General features: G+C 37.7%; 2 protein-coding genes and 1 long non-coding RNA gene across 3 annotated transcripts in view; all 3 read left to right on the top strand.

Annotated features, from left to right (window-relative positions):
• LOC132181921 (LRR receptor-like serine/threonine-protein kinase RGI1) overlaps positions 1 to 915 on the top strand; it is a 3,360-nt gene extending 2,445 nt beyond the window's left edge. Inside the window, exon 2 of the mRNA XM_059595145.1 lies at positions 872 to 915. Coding sequence (XP_059451128.1) covers positions 872 to 915 — 44 coding nt within the window. The remainder of the gene's footprint in view (positions 1 to 871) is intronic.
• Positions 916 to 1,670: 755 nt separating this feature from the next.
• LOC132182287 (uncharacterized) lies at positions 1,671 to 3,463 on the top strand. Its single transcript, XR_009440278.1, has 2 exons — positions 1,671 to 2,007; positions 2,936 to 3,463. It is a non-coding gene; the product is annotated as an uncharacterized LOC132182287 (long non-coding RNA).
• An 831-nt stretch (positions 3,464 to 4,294) lies between these two features.
• LOC132183403 (uncharacterized) lies at positions 4,295 to 5,900 on the top strand. The gene is made up of 2 exons (XM_059596833.1): positions 4,295 to 5,404; positions 5,578 to 5,900. Exon 1 carries the CDS (start codon positions 4,361 to 4,363, stop codon positions 5,147 to 5,149), a length of 789 nt encoding a protein of 262 aa, XP_059452816.1. The 5' UTR covers positions 4,295 to 4,360; the 3' UTR covers positions 5,150 to 5,404; positions 5,578 to 5,900.
• Positions 5,901 to 13,029: the final 7,129 nt, after the last annotated feature.

Here is a 13,029-nt window from a genome sequence, read left to right as displayed (position 1 = left end):
ATTTAAAATAGTGCAAAGTGTTTATAAACATTTAAATGACACATTAAATTTTTAACGTCATTAATAGCAAAAATTTTTAACTTGGACTAAATTTAATATGTCTTTTAAATAGGTTGGAGGATATTTTCTCCAAATTGGTTTGGAGGAAATTTCTGTCTTTTATTTTTTATTGTTTCTTTCACCTATTTTCTCTTTTTTTCCAAAACTTTTCCCACTTTCAAGGGATCATTATGAGAATATTCTTTCACAATTTTTAATAAAAAGATTTCATAAATATGATTGAAATTACTATGAGAAAATGTTTTTCATACTTAACGTTGGCAAATACGACATTTGAAAAATATAACAGTTGAAAAGTATAATTATTATAAAATACAACCGTTTCAAAAATATTATAGTTACAAAAATGATTATTTGAAAACTAATAATTGTTGGTTGAAGAATTATTGTGCTAAACGAATTATTATTGAAAAAAATAAAGAATGAAATACGATTTTTAGAAAAGAAATAAATATATAATCAATAAAGGGTAAAAAAATAATATTTAAATAATATAGATAAAAATATAGCTAATCGGATGTAGCTGGCCTTTAAAAATTCATTAACTAAACTAGATAAGTGACTTTTGAGGAGGCATTTTGCATAAAAATTTGGCTACTCCATTGTGATTGCTCTTAGAATTTATTATATATATATATATATATATATATATATATAAAGGCATACTTGAATGCTATAGAAATTACTTTGAAAATTTTTAAATGTGTCAATTGCTTTAATTAAGTCGGCCGCTTTCTCGCCTTATATTTAAAGGACACAAAGTTCCTCCAACCTATTTTAATAAGTAACAAGTGTTATTCAACATCTTTAGGTTTCTCAAAAATTAATGTTTATGTTTCTAAGTTAGTAGAATGACAATAAATGACTCTTAAAAATATATATATTTTTTTAAAAAAATAGAAATTTCCTTAAAACCAGTTTGAAGGAAATATCATCCAACCCATTTTAAATAGTGTCAAGTGCAATGAAATTGGAATGCATTTCTTTCAAAAAAAAAATAGTGTTAAGTGTATATAAACATTTAAAAGGCACATTAAATTTAGTCTAAGTTAGTAAACTGTTATTAATGACCTTAAGAATTTAATATGCTTTTTAAATATTTATAGACACTTTACATTATTTTAAATGGGTTGGAAGATATTTCTTTCAGACTGGTTTGGAGGAAATTTTTATCCTTTTTGAAAATGCACAATTTTTAAAAGCTACACTGCAATTTTAAAGGTCAAACCATGATTTTGCTAAACGCATAACTGCATTTTTAAGAACCACGTTTTCAAGTCACACATTTTAAAATTGTTGTTTTTAAATTTCACTTTTTAAAATCGCAAACTCAAATAGACCATTCATATCTAATAAATTGGGCTGTACCCGTTCGGACAAGCTTTATACCCTCAGGCCCAACCCTTCTCAAATACTCTCATCCTCTCTCTAACTTTCAGCCAAACATTGCGCCCCTCAAACCAAGCACAACAATCCTGCCTCCCTCAAATGAGTTGGTCTCCACGAAGCCCAACCCCAAGCCCAAGGCCAAGGCCCAAGTAAAGGGCAAAATAGGTTAAAAAAAAACCCACCCAAGTCCCCGCCGTCGCTGCCGATATAAGAATGTGAGAGTTGTGCCGTTTGGAAACCAAAGGGGACTGGGGGCTCATATGGGTGTTAGAGAGAAAAGATGGGTTGCCACAGAGAGAGAGAGACAGAAGTAAAGAGAAGCAAAAGTATTTGAAGCGGCAAGCATATGTGGATACAAAAACCATAATGAGGGGATCATGATTTATCTCAACAATTATATAGTTTTCAATCTGAATTGCTGTAACAGTTGCTGCTCGTACTTTCTTCTCTCTTTCTCCTTCTCTCTCGAGAACTCTCTCTCTCTCTCTCTCTCTCTCTCTCTCTCCTGCATAAGCGCCATCCTCTGGGCCTTGTGATGATGCTCTGGCAGCGCTGAAGGTTCAATCTCTCTCCCATTTGGACCCTTTTGATTTATTTTTTTTTGGCTAATTATTTGAATTACGAATCTGGGTTTCTCAAGATTTGATTTGTATTCAAAGATTCATTATCGATTCTCATTTTTTTTCTTTTATTTATTTTTACATTGAAGTTGTTTTAACGATTTCTTGTGGCGTCGGTGCAGCACTTTCAATATTTGATTTGATTTTCTAGTGGTTTTATCACTGTTTGAATATCTCTATTAATTAACAATGCCTTAGTTTGCATATTGTTAATGATTCTCTTCTAGGAATGTTATTGTTTTGATCTTTGGTTGTTATTGTGCCTGTATGCTTTGCAGTAGTTATGTTGTTTATAGAAATATTACATCAATTTAGTGATGATGGAGGATAAATTATGTGAAGCATCTTCTTGATAACAACCTGCCTTTTTGTTTGAAATGCCTCTCAAACATTCCACATTCCAGACCAATCTATTAAACTACTTCTGTAAGTTCAAAAATTTCTAGGAAAAGAAACTCCTTGTTGCGGGTAGTGAAGAATTTTGGTGTCGTGTTGGTGCAGTATTGTCCTTTAACCAGAATTTCTGTAGGACAAATTTATAATTAGGTGAAAGTCATTGTAGCTCTTCTAGGTAACCATTTTTCTTATAGGGCAGCTTTAAAATGAGAGGAAAAGTGAAGACTGCTATAACTCGCATGATCGATATGGTCCATGAAAAATATAAATGTGAACACGCTGTTGAAAGCTAGATCAAAGTAAGATTGCTTGGGGTTGGATAATCTATCGAGTGCTGATTGAGGAGGATATATGTTGTTTAAAGAGAGAATCTTTGGTTCCTTGTAGTCATTTCTCTTACCTTTAGTGACAATTCTTGTTCCCCCACCATGTTAACGTTTTGGGATGTACCCTTTCTTCCACCTCCAAAGGATGGAGGGGTATACAGGGAAAGAAGAGCATCAAAGGGGTCATCTTGGTCACTGAAGAGTTGTGCGACTGCTAACTGACTGAATCGAAGAGGTTTTGTTTTACTCTCTCTGCTTGGAAGATTCTTCTTTTCCTCTTTGGTGAAAGAGGGCAAAGATGTGTAGGAGAGAAGATTTTGTCCTACAAGCAGGACAGAGTATGATCCCTAAGCAGTTGGAGGTTCCCATGCATCCCTTGGTGTCCATATTATCTGAAAACTTTGACCGGTGTTACAAGAATTCCAGTGTCCTATTATGCAGGCAGCCGATACTTCATCTACACTTAATAGAGGAGAAGCAACTGAAAGCCAAGTCAAGAAAGGAAATCAAAGATTGTGCTACCACACCTAGTTCCCTTGGGTCTTTGATTTCCCTTGAGTCGGGAATTTTGATTTCTTTTTAATATTTGGTTGTGTTCAAAATATTGTAATGGAATGTTGATTGTTGCAGAATGCTTTTTGGTTTATGGCCAAGTTTCTTTCATTCTCTCTAGTTTGTGTGTCTAGTATTTTGGATGTGGAAGCATGTCGAATTGTCAGTTGCAAGGTTAGTTAAGTTGGTTTTGTTTATTGGATATTTGGAAGCATGTATGGCTTGCTTGTTGGTAGTTTTTATCATTCCTTACCCTCCAATAGAGAGGAAAAATGGATAGAGGATTGAGATAGTAGTGATTATCATACAGCAAAATGCTACAACGTCTACCGCTGACATCTGTTTTTTTTTTTTTTTTATTTTGTTTTGTTTTGTTTTTTTTTTTTTTAAAAAAAATTAAACCAAGTAAGCCGATCTTGCTGGGTAACTATTAGTCGTTTGTGCATTTCATGTACTGTAAAAGCGTAAAAAATGCTCATATTTTGGGAGGCCCGTAGTACCAAAGCAAAGCAAGACTGAGTTGAATGGCTAATCATCGGTTGAGATATCCTCCTCAGACATGGTACTCTTTGGTGAGCAGGACTATAAACTCATACAATGACCTGAAAAAAAAAAAAAAAAAATATTCCATACCAAGACTAAAAGAAGACATTGCATCTACACTTGAAGAGATTATATTCTATGTTAGAACACATAATAGTTTGAGATAGTATGGGACTCTCACACTCAAGATAATAACAAGCTGCCCCTGCACTTATCACTAATCTCTTTGTATCTTAGTTTCATTGTAACTAGAATACTTGTATTATTATAAATATCAATACAAGCCACCCAGAGTGGTAAGCAATTCAAAGCATTCTTAGGTAGATTTATTTTAGATCTTTTATGGTAAAAGAGCAAAAACAGACTAACGTCTAAAGCTCAATGGCCGAAGTAGCACTTTCCTCCAACCCTCCTTCCAACCCGCCACCCAACCAGCAGAAACAATCTGGTTGTGCCATCTTCACCATTCCAAATATGTCCCATACCCCCTCCACCAAATTATCCAAGGATTATTTCACATCATGGCGCACACAGAATCTTGCGTATCTCCAAGGCCAAGACGCATACGGTTTCATGGATGGAACCAATCCACCACCGCAGCAAACCATTCCCAACGCCAATACCGCAGCAGATGTGCCAGCCACCATGCTTAACCTCGATTTCATGCAGTGGGTCCAGAAGGATCAAATGATTCTAAGTGTTTTGATTTCTACTCTCACTGAACCCTTCATGGTGCATGCCGTGGGATGTGCTACTGCCCGTGCACTTTGGGATGCCTTGATCTCCATGTTCGCTTCGCAGTCCCGTGCTCGAATCATGCAGATCCATTATCAGCTTGCTACATCTAAGAAAGGTAACTCTTCTATTATTGAGTATTTTCAGAAGATCAAAAACCTCAGCGATACTCTAGTTGCTGCCGGACAGCCCCTGAATGATTTTGAGAGCGTACCATTCCTTCTTGTTGGGCTAGGATCTGATTACGATCCTTTCGTAACTTCTGTTACCACACGGGTCGATCCTCTCACTATTGATGAAATAAATGGCCATCTATTGGCTCATGAGATGCGAATTGAACACAACATGCCCATTGCTGAGATGCAGCTGCCTTCTGCCAATTATTTTGCCCACTCGAGCATACCAAGCGGAAGAGGTTTTTTTGGGAGGAACTCATACTCTGAAGGCCGACCAGTGTACTGTGGACACACCCTTGCGTTTCCAACATGTGGGCATGGCTCCTTCTTCCCCAACCAAGTTGTGCCGTAGCCCACCATGTTTGCCAGTTATGCGGCAAAATTGGCCACCTTGCCTCTCGGTGCTACTCAAGGTTTGATGCATCCTTCCAGAATGAGTCTACCGCTCCTCCACATGCTCTCTACTCCTCTCCATCAGTGAACTCAGCTGAGGACTAGTATCCAGACACAGGCGCATCTCATCATCTTACCAATGAGATGAACAACCTCAAGCTTACATCTGAGGAATACTCCGGCACAGATCACGTTTGCATAGGAAACAATTCAGGTTTGTTTATTTCTCATATAGGATCAGCAATACTATCGGTTCCCCGTCGTATTTTTTTGCTCAATCAAATTTTACTTGTGCCTAAAATTTGTAAAAATCTAATATCTATTCCTCAATTTGCTTCTGACAATGATGTTTTCTTTAAATTCCATTCATCTTATTTTGTTATCAAGGATTGCCGCACAAAGATCTCTCTTCATCACGGCCAACTTAAGAATGGTCTCTACCGATTTCTGCATTCGTCTCCACCATCGTCAATAAATCATGTGAATGTATATCTGCGACTCACTGGCATCGACGTTTAGGTCATCCTGTTTTTCATGTCGTTCGGCACATTTTATCTAAATTCAGTCTTCCAGTCACCACCAATAAAGCTCTTCGCCTTGCTCTGCTTGTTTGGTTGCCAAAGGTCATTAGCTACCACTTATAATTCCAACACTAAATTCTGTAATCCCCTAGACTTAGTTTTTTTCGGATGTTTGGGGACTATCCCCATTTATTTCAATAAATGCGAATCGGTATTATGTTTCATTTGTGGATGCTTTTTCTCGATTTACTTGGCTCTTTCCAAGTCAAAATAAATATAATGTCATGTCCTCTTTTCTTAAATTTCAATCCATGGTTGAGCGTTTATTTAATACCAAAATCAAAAGTGTGCAATCTGATTGGGGAGGGGAATTTCGCCCCCTTACCAAATATTTTCAATCCATAGGCATAAATCAGCACCCGTCTTGTCCTCACACACATCAATAACAAGGATGTGTTGAGCGCAAGCATCGTCATATCATTGACACCATCCTTGCTTTACTTGCCGATAGCGGTGTTGCAAAAAATTTATGGGATGAAGCTTGTCAAATAGCATGCTACCACATTAATCACCTTCCTACACCCATGTTAGAACACATATCTCCATTTGAAAAATTATTCTCTTCCCCTCTTGACTATAATTTTCTAAAAATTTTTGGGTGTGCTTGTTTTCTCAATCTTAGACCCTAAAACACCAATAAATTTACATTTCGTTCCACACCATGCGTCTTCCTGGGGTATAGTATTCAACACAAAGGTTATTGTTGCTATCACAAAGAGTCAGGTCGCTTTTATATTTCCAAAGATGTCACATTTCATGAATCTCAATTTCCCTTTCTAAATCCTCCATCTAAAGCCCCACCCATGTCCTCTACTCCACTCACTAATGTTCAAGTTTTCTCATGGGTGCAGCCTCATTCACATAGATCTGCATCAATTCCTCCTCATCAAATTCATCATCTCCCACTGATGCATCTTCCATCTCTAGACCCTAATCTCCATCATCACCAAATACTGCATCCTCCTCCACGGAAACTCATGCAGTCTCCCCATCATCATCCTCACCGAATCTCTTATGTAGTGAAAATGCTGATCCTATGTTGAGTCTTAACATTACCTCACCACTTGCATCTACACGAACGCATACCATGGTAACAAGAGCTCAAAATCAGATTGCCAAGCCCAAACAACACACGAATGAGACTATGCGGTACCCCATTTGAAGGGCTCTTCTTTCGGCTCTAGACACCACCTTAACTGAACCTACGTATTTTAATAATGCTATGAAAATTTCAGAATGGCGCAATGCCATGCAGGTGGAATTTAATGCACTCCTCAGCAACGATACGTGGACACTCGTTCCTCCAAACAAAGCTAAGAACGTGGTAGGTTGCAAATGGGTTTTTAAACTAAAACGTAAAGTGGATGGAACAATCGAATTGATAGTGTTGTTGATCCTATATGAGAAATAGACAAACCTGAACCGTTTCCTATGCGAACGTGATCTATGGCAGAGTATTCCTCAAATGTAAGGTTGAGGTTGTCCATCTCATTGGTGAAATGATGAGATGCGCCCGTGTTCGGATACCAGTCCTCATCTGGGTTCATTTATGGAGAGGAGTAGAGAGCATGTGGAGGAGCGGCAAACTCGTTCTGGAAGGATGCATCAAACCTTGAGTAGCACCAAGAGGCAAGGTGGCCAGTTTTGCCGCATAACTGGTAGACATGGCGAGCTGGGGGAACAGCTTGGTTAGGGAAGAAGGAGCCATGCCCACGTGTTGGAAACACAGGGGTGCATCCACGGTATGCTGGTCGGCCTCCAGAGTACGAGTTCCTCCCACGAAAACCTCTTTCTCGTGGTATGCTCTAGCGGGTAGAATAATTGGCGGAAGGCAGGTGCATCTTAGCAGTGGGAATGTTGTGTTCAATTCGCATCTCATGAGCCAATAGATGGCCATATATTTCATCAATAGTGAGAGGATCTAACCGTGTGGTAACAGAAGTTACAAAAGGATCGTAATCAGATCCTAGCCCAACAAGAAGGAATGATATGCTCTCAAAATCATTCACGGGCTGTCCAGCAGTAGCTAGAGTATCGCTGAGGTTTTTGATCTTCTGAAAATACTTAGTAATAGAAGAGTTACATTTCTTAGATGTAGCAAGTTGATAATGGATCTGCATGATTTGAGCAAAGTGAACATGGAGATCAAGGCATTCCAAAGTGCACGGGCAATAGCACATCTCACGGAATGCACCACGTAGGGATCGGTGAGAGTAGAAATCAAAACACTTAGGATTATTTGATCCTTCTGGACCCACTGCATGAAATTGGGGTTAAGCATGGTGTCTAGCCCATCTACTGTGGTGTTGGTATTTGGAATGGTTTGCTGCGGTGGTGGATTGGTTCCATCGACGAAACCATATTGCGTCTTGGCCTTGGAGATACGCAAGAATCTGTGTGCGCCATGATGTGAAATTATCCTTGGATAATTTGATGGAAAGGGTATGGGACATATTTGGAATAGTGAAGATGGTGCAGCTAGATTGTTGCTGGTAGGGTGGCAGGATAGGATGAGGAGGGTTGGAGGAAATTGCTACTTCGGCCATTGAGCTTTAGACGTTAATCTATTTATGCTTTGATACCATAAAAGATCTAAAATAAATATACATAAGAATGCTTTGAATTGCTTACCACTCTTGGTGGGTTGTATTGATATTTATAATAATACAAGTATTCTACTTACAAAGAAACTAAGATACAAAGAGATAATTGCTAGAAGAGAAGAGATAAGAGATAAGTGTAGGGGATGAATTCTAATTACATATAATAACCTCTTGGGTTTATCTACAACTTGTTATTATCTTGAGTGTAAGAGTTCCATACTATCTCAAACTATTATGTGTTCTAACATTGAATATAATCTCTTCAAGTGTAGATGCACACCACCCCGACTTTTGTTATTGGTGGCTGGGCAGCCATAATTTTTTCATTTTTTTTTTATTCTTTTTGTTTAAAAAAATTATGTGGATATATATATATATATTTTTTTTGGAAAAGTTCATTCAATTTTTAAAGAAACAGCTATTCGTAGGAATGGTGTGTCAAGCAATTGAAAAACTATTTCATAGAAATAGTGATTTAATTCCATGAACTTATTCTATGAACCAAATGAGTGTTAAGAGTTTTTGTTAAGGCGTATATTTAAATATGCTTTTGTACTCCAATAGAGACAGACTTAATGAATAAATAATTTTTGTTCTTTTAAGGTGTGACTCTCTTCTTCTTCTCTCTTTATCTAGGTAGTGAGACTACTAAATTTCTCCTCTTTAGATTGTGTGATTTAATCCATTTTCTATTCCCCATTTCCATGTTATTCTTTCAAATTCGTTTTTCTTGCAATTCTTATTGTTATTCAATAATACTTTGAATTGACCAGCATCATTTGCATTTGGACGGCATATTAGAAGGAAAACTAAGAAGCAACCCATTATTAAAAAAATAAAGACTAATCTAATAGTTGGTTGAAATTATCATATTAATATTGTGAGATAATTGTAAAATAAAAATTTAGTATCTAACATCATTCTTCAAGTAATTAATACTTTATTTTTTTTTTTAAGTAACTAATATTTAAAATTCATCCTACCAACCGATGTGAACAAAGTGTAGTGTTCCCACACTAGGATTCTATTCTTATATTACACGCGGCCATTATTGTGTTACTTTATACTTTCTTTTGGTTGGTAAGTTCTTAATTTTTTTTTTGGTAAGTTCTTAATTACTTTATACTTTATATCTTCATTTTAATATGGCATAATATTTTCTAATTTTTAGTGGTAAATTCCTTTTAACAATCTCCCCTAAAACTATCAATTGCTATAATTTATCTCAAAATTACTAAAACAATGATAATATGCACCTCAATACTAAAAAAATGATGAACTTATCTCTATTAAATTTTTAAAAAGACAAAAATACTCTTAAAATTATAAAAAAAAAAAAAAAAATGAAAATTACAACAAAAAAAAAAAAAACAAACAAACAGAGGTGGTTCTTTCGAACCAGACAGGTTCATCGCCTCGGAACTACTGCATCTTTCCGGAGTCTCTCGTCATCCTCGAGAGCGTTTGTCTTCGGGGAGAGATTCGGCAAAGTGGCATCATATCTGAGACTTAGAGCGAAGGCTAGGGTCGGGCCGGTGAGGGTATTGAACGAGAAGGTGGTGGGGATCGATCTGGGGACGACGAACTCGGCGGTGGCGGCGATGGAGGGTAGGGATGCCGACGATTGTGAGACGGGGGTGGTCGATGGGTAAAGTCCTCTTACAGTAGATGTAATAGATGTAATAGATGTAATAGATGAAACCCATGATTACAAAACAATGTAAGCAGCTCTAACAATCCTACCCTCCAAAACTTAAGATTTAATCAAGGATTAGATCAAGAATCTTGTGCTAAGCCTCTAAGATTAAATGAAACTGAGAGCTGTATTTACCTGCAAAATTTTCCGGCAAGAAAAAGGTCGCCGATGACAATTTATTTTATCTTTTAGTTTTTTTTATTCTTTTTTATTTTTTATTTATTTTTTATTTTTTATTTTTTTTTGTATTTTAGTAAGGATAATTTCGTCATTTTACTAGTATTGGGGCACATTGTAATTGTTTTGGTAGTTTAGAATATAAATTGTCGTAATTAATAATTTGAATGAGAAATTGTCATTGAGGTGATAGTTTGAAGGAGTGAAAATGACTTTACCTAATTTTTTGTTTTTTTTTTTTTAAATAACACTCACACAAAAGGAGAAGGAACTAATTGTCTTCTTGAAAAGGTTCTCTCATTGAAGTGGCCATCATGTTGAGCTGACCGCACCCTTGTCAACTGCGTCTCCTTTGCCATTTTCCACTTTTCCCCAATTCTCCTCGGGCCGTGTGATAAAAACTAAACTGAGAAGGAATTTTGTATCTATTACTTGATGATAATCGATTTACATTATGGGTATTTATACATAAAAAATGATCAACATAGCCGTTACAAAATTAATGTTAAGATCTTCTATACATGAAAATTATTTATGTAGAAGGAATGTTAAAGTTGCTGGCTGAGGATTTGCCTTTCTCAATTGTTTTATGACTGTTGGATAGATTTATTTCCTCAACACTCCCCCTCAAATTGGAGTGGATATTCATGACACCTAACTTGCCAAGTAGGTAATGGAATTGCGTTGAACCTAGCGTCTTAGTAAATAGATCAGCGGGTTGTTGAGTGGTAGGTATGTGAAAAGTTTGAATTCTGCCATCTTGCAGCTTTTCTCGAATGAGGTGGCAATCAATCTCTATATGCTTTGTTCTCTCATGATAGACAGGATTCGAGGCGATGTGAATGGCCGCCTTGTTGTCACAATACAATTTTGCTGGTTGTGAATGTGAGATATGGAGGTCTGCCAACAGTTGTTTCAACCAAGTAATTTCACAGCAGGTTGAGGCTATAGCTCTGTATTCTGCTTCAGCTGAAGAACGGGATATTGCTGTTTGCTTTTTCGTCTTCCAAGATATTGGTGAGCTTCCAAGGAATATACAATATCCAGTGACTGATCGTCGAGTGTCTCTGCATCGTGCCCAATCTGCATCACAAAATGCGTGTAATTGAATATTGCTTATGGCTGATAGGAGAATTCCTTGTCCTGGAGACTGCTTGATGTAGCGTAACACTCTGTGTGCTGCATCTAAATGGGATGTGCATGTTTTGTCCATAAACTGACTCAACACCTGCACCGCATAGGCCAAATAAGGTCTCGTAATGGTTAAATAAATCAACTTACCAACTAGTTGACGATATGATGAAGGATTAGCAATGAGGTCTCCATCATGTTTACTGAGTGCTAAATTTTGCTCCATGGGAAATTTGCTAGGCTTGGCACCAAGAAAGCCGTTATCTTCTAGTATTTCAAGAGCATACTTTCTTTGTGATATAAATATGTCTTTCTTTGAGCGAGCTACTTCAATACCCAGAAGATACTTTAGGTTGCCCTAATCTTTGAGTTTGAAATGGTCACCCAAATGTTTCTTAAGTTTCTGAATCTGCTCCAAGTTGTTGCCTGCCAATATAATATCATCTACATATACAAGAATGGTTGTGAAGTTACTTTTGTGGGATCGGACGAATAGTAAGTAGTCTGCCTTGGATTGTTTATATCTTGCACTAATGAGAGTAGAAGAAAGTTTTGCATACCATTGTCTTGAACCTTGTTTAAGCCCATATAGGGATTTGTTGAGTTTGCAAACTCTAGTCTCTCCCTTTCGTCCGAAACCAGAAGGAAGGTGCATGTAGACTTCTTCGTCAAGGTCACCATGAAGGAAGGCATTGTTGACGTCAAGTTGATGCAAGTGACAACCGCAGGAGGCAGCAAGGGCAAGGAAAGAGCGGACAGTGACTATCTTAGCAACAGGAGCAAAGGTCTCCGTATAATCAATGCCAGCTTGTTGGTTGTAACCTTTGGCCACTAAGCAAGCTTTATATCGTTCCACAGAACCATCTGGGTGATATTTTATTTTGTAAACCCATTTGCAGCCAATGGGTTTCTTTTCGAGCAGAAGAGGGGTCAGAGTCCATGTCTGAGTCGACTCTAGAGCATCCAGCTCAGCACGCATTGGATCTCGCCACTTGGAATTCTGCATGGCCTGCAAAAAAGACTTTGGCTCTTGTGCAAGAGAAATAGCAGCACTAAAGGCACGATGGTGGTTAGAGAGACAAGCATAAGATAAAAATGCGTCAAAAGAGTAAGGGGTACCTGAAGAACGCACCAACGCTGACTCAAATGATTGAGTGGTACGAGACGGTAAAGCCTGTGCAAGATGAAAATCACGCAAGTATGCAGGTGGCTGGGTCGACCGAGTAGATTGCCGAGTGACTGGAGGCGGGGAAGAGGTAGTCTGAGGGGCAGAAGGGGCATCCGACGCTTCAACGACAGGTGACAAGGGGGTAAGGGCATCATAGGGGAGGTCAAAAGGAATAGGTAAGACCTGCGAAGATTGTTTAGGGGTGGTTTGGGCAAAGGGGAAATGATCTTCGTAAAAAAGTACATCACGAGAGATGAAGGTTTTGTGGTGATCAAGATCATATAAACGATATCCCTTTTGGCTATAAGGGTAACCTAGGAAGACACATAGTATAGCACGAGGGTCAAATTTGGATGGTTTTTGGGAATGAGTAGAAGCAAAGCAGAAACAACAGAAAACTCGTAAGTGATTGTATTGAGGTTTTGAGTTGTATAACTTCTCAAAGGGAGTTTTGCCTGATAGGAGGGGAGTAGGAGTTCTATT

This window comes from Corylus avellana, chromosome ca5 (genome assembly GCF_901000735.1).
Source record: "Corylus avellana chromosome ca5, CavTom2PMs-1.0".
NCBI lineage: Eukaryota > Viridiplantae > Streptophyta > Magnoliopsida > Fagales > Betulaceae > Corylus > Corylus avellana.
Note: the sequence above shows the minus strand (reverse complement) of the source record. Positions and strands in the feature narration are given on the sequence as shown.

Bases quoted from the DNA above. Each gene is read 5' to 3' on its own strand.
- LOC132183403 (XM_059596833.1), top strand. From the start codon at position 4,361: ATGTCCCATACCCCCTCCACCAAATTATCCAAGGATTATTTCACATCA.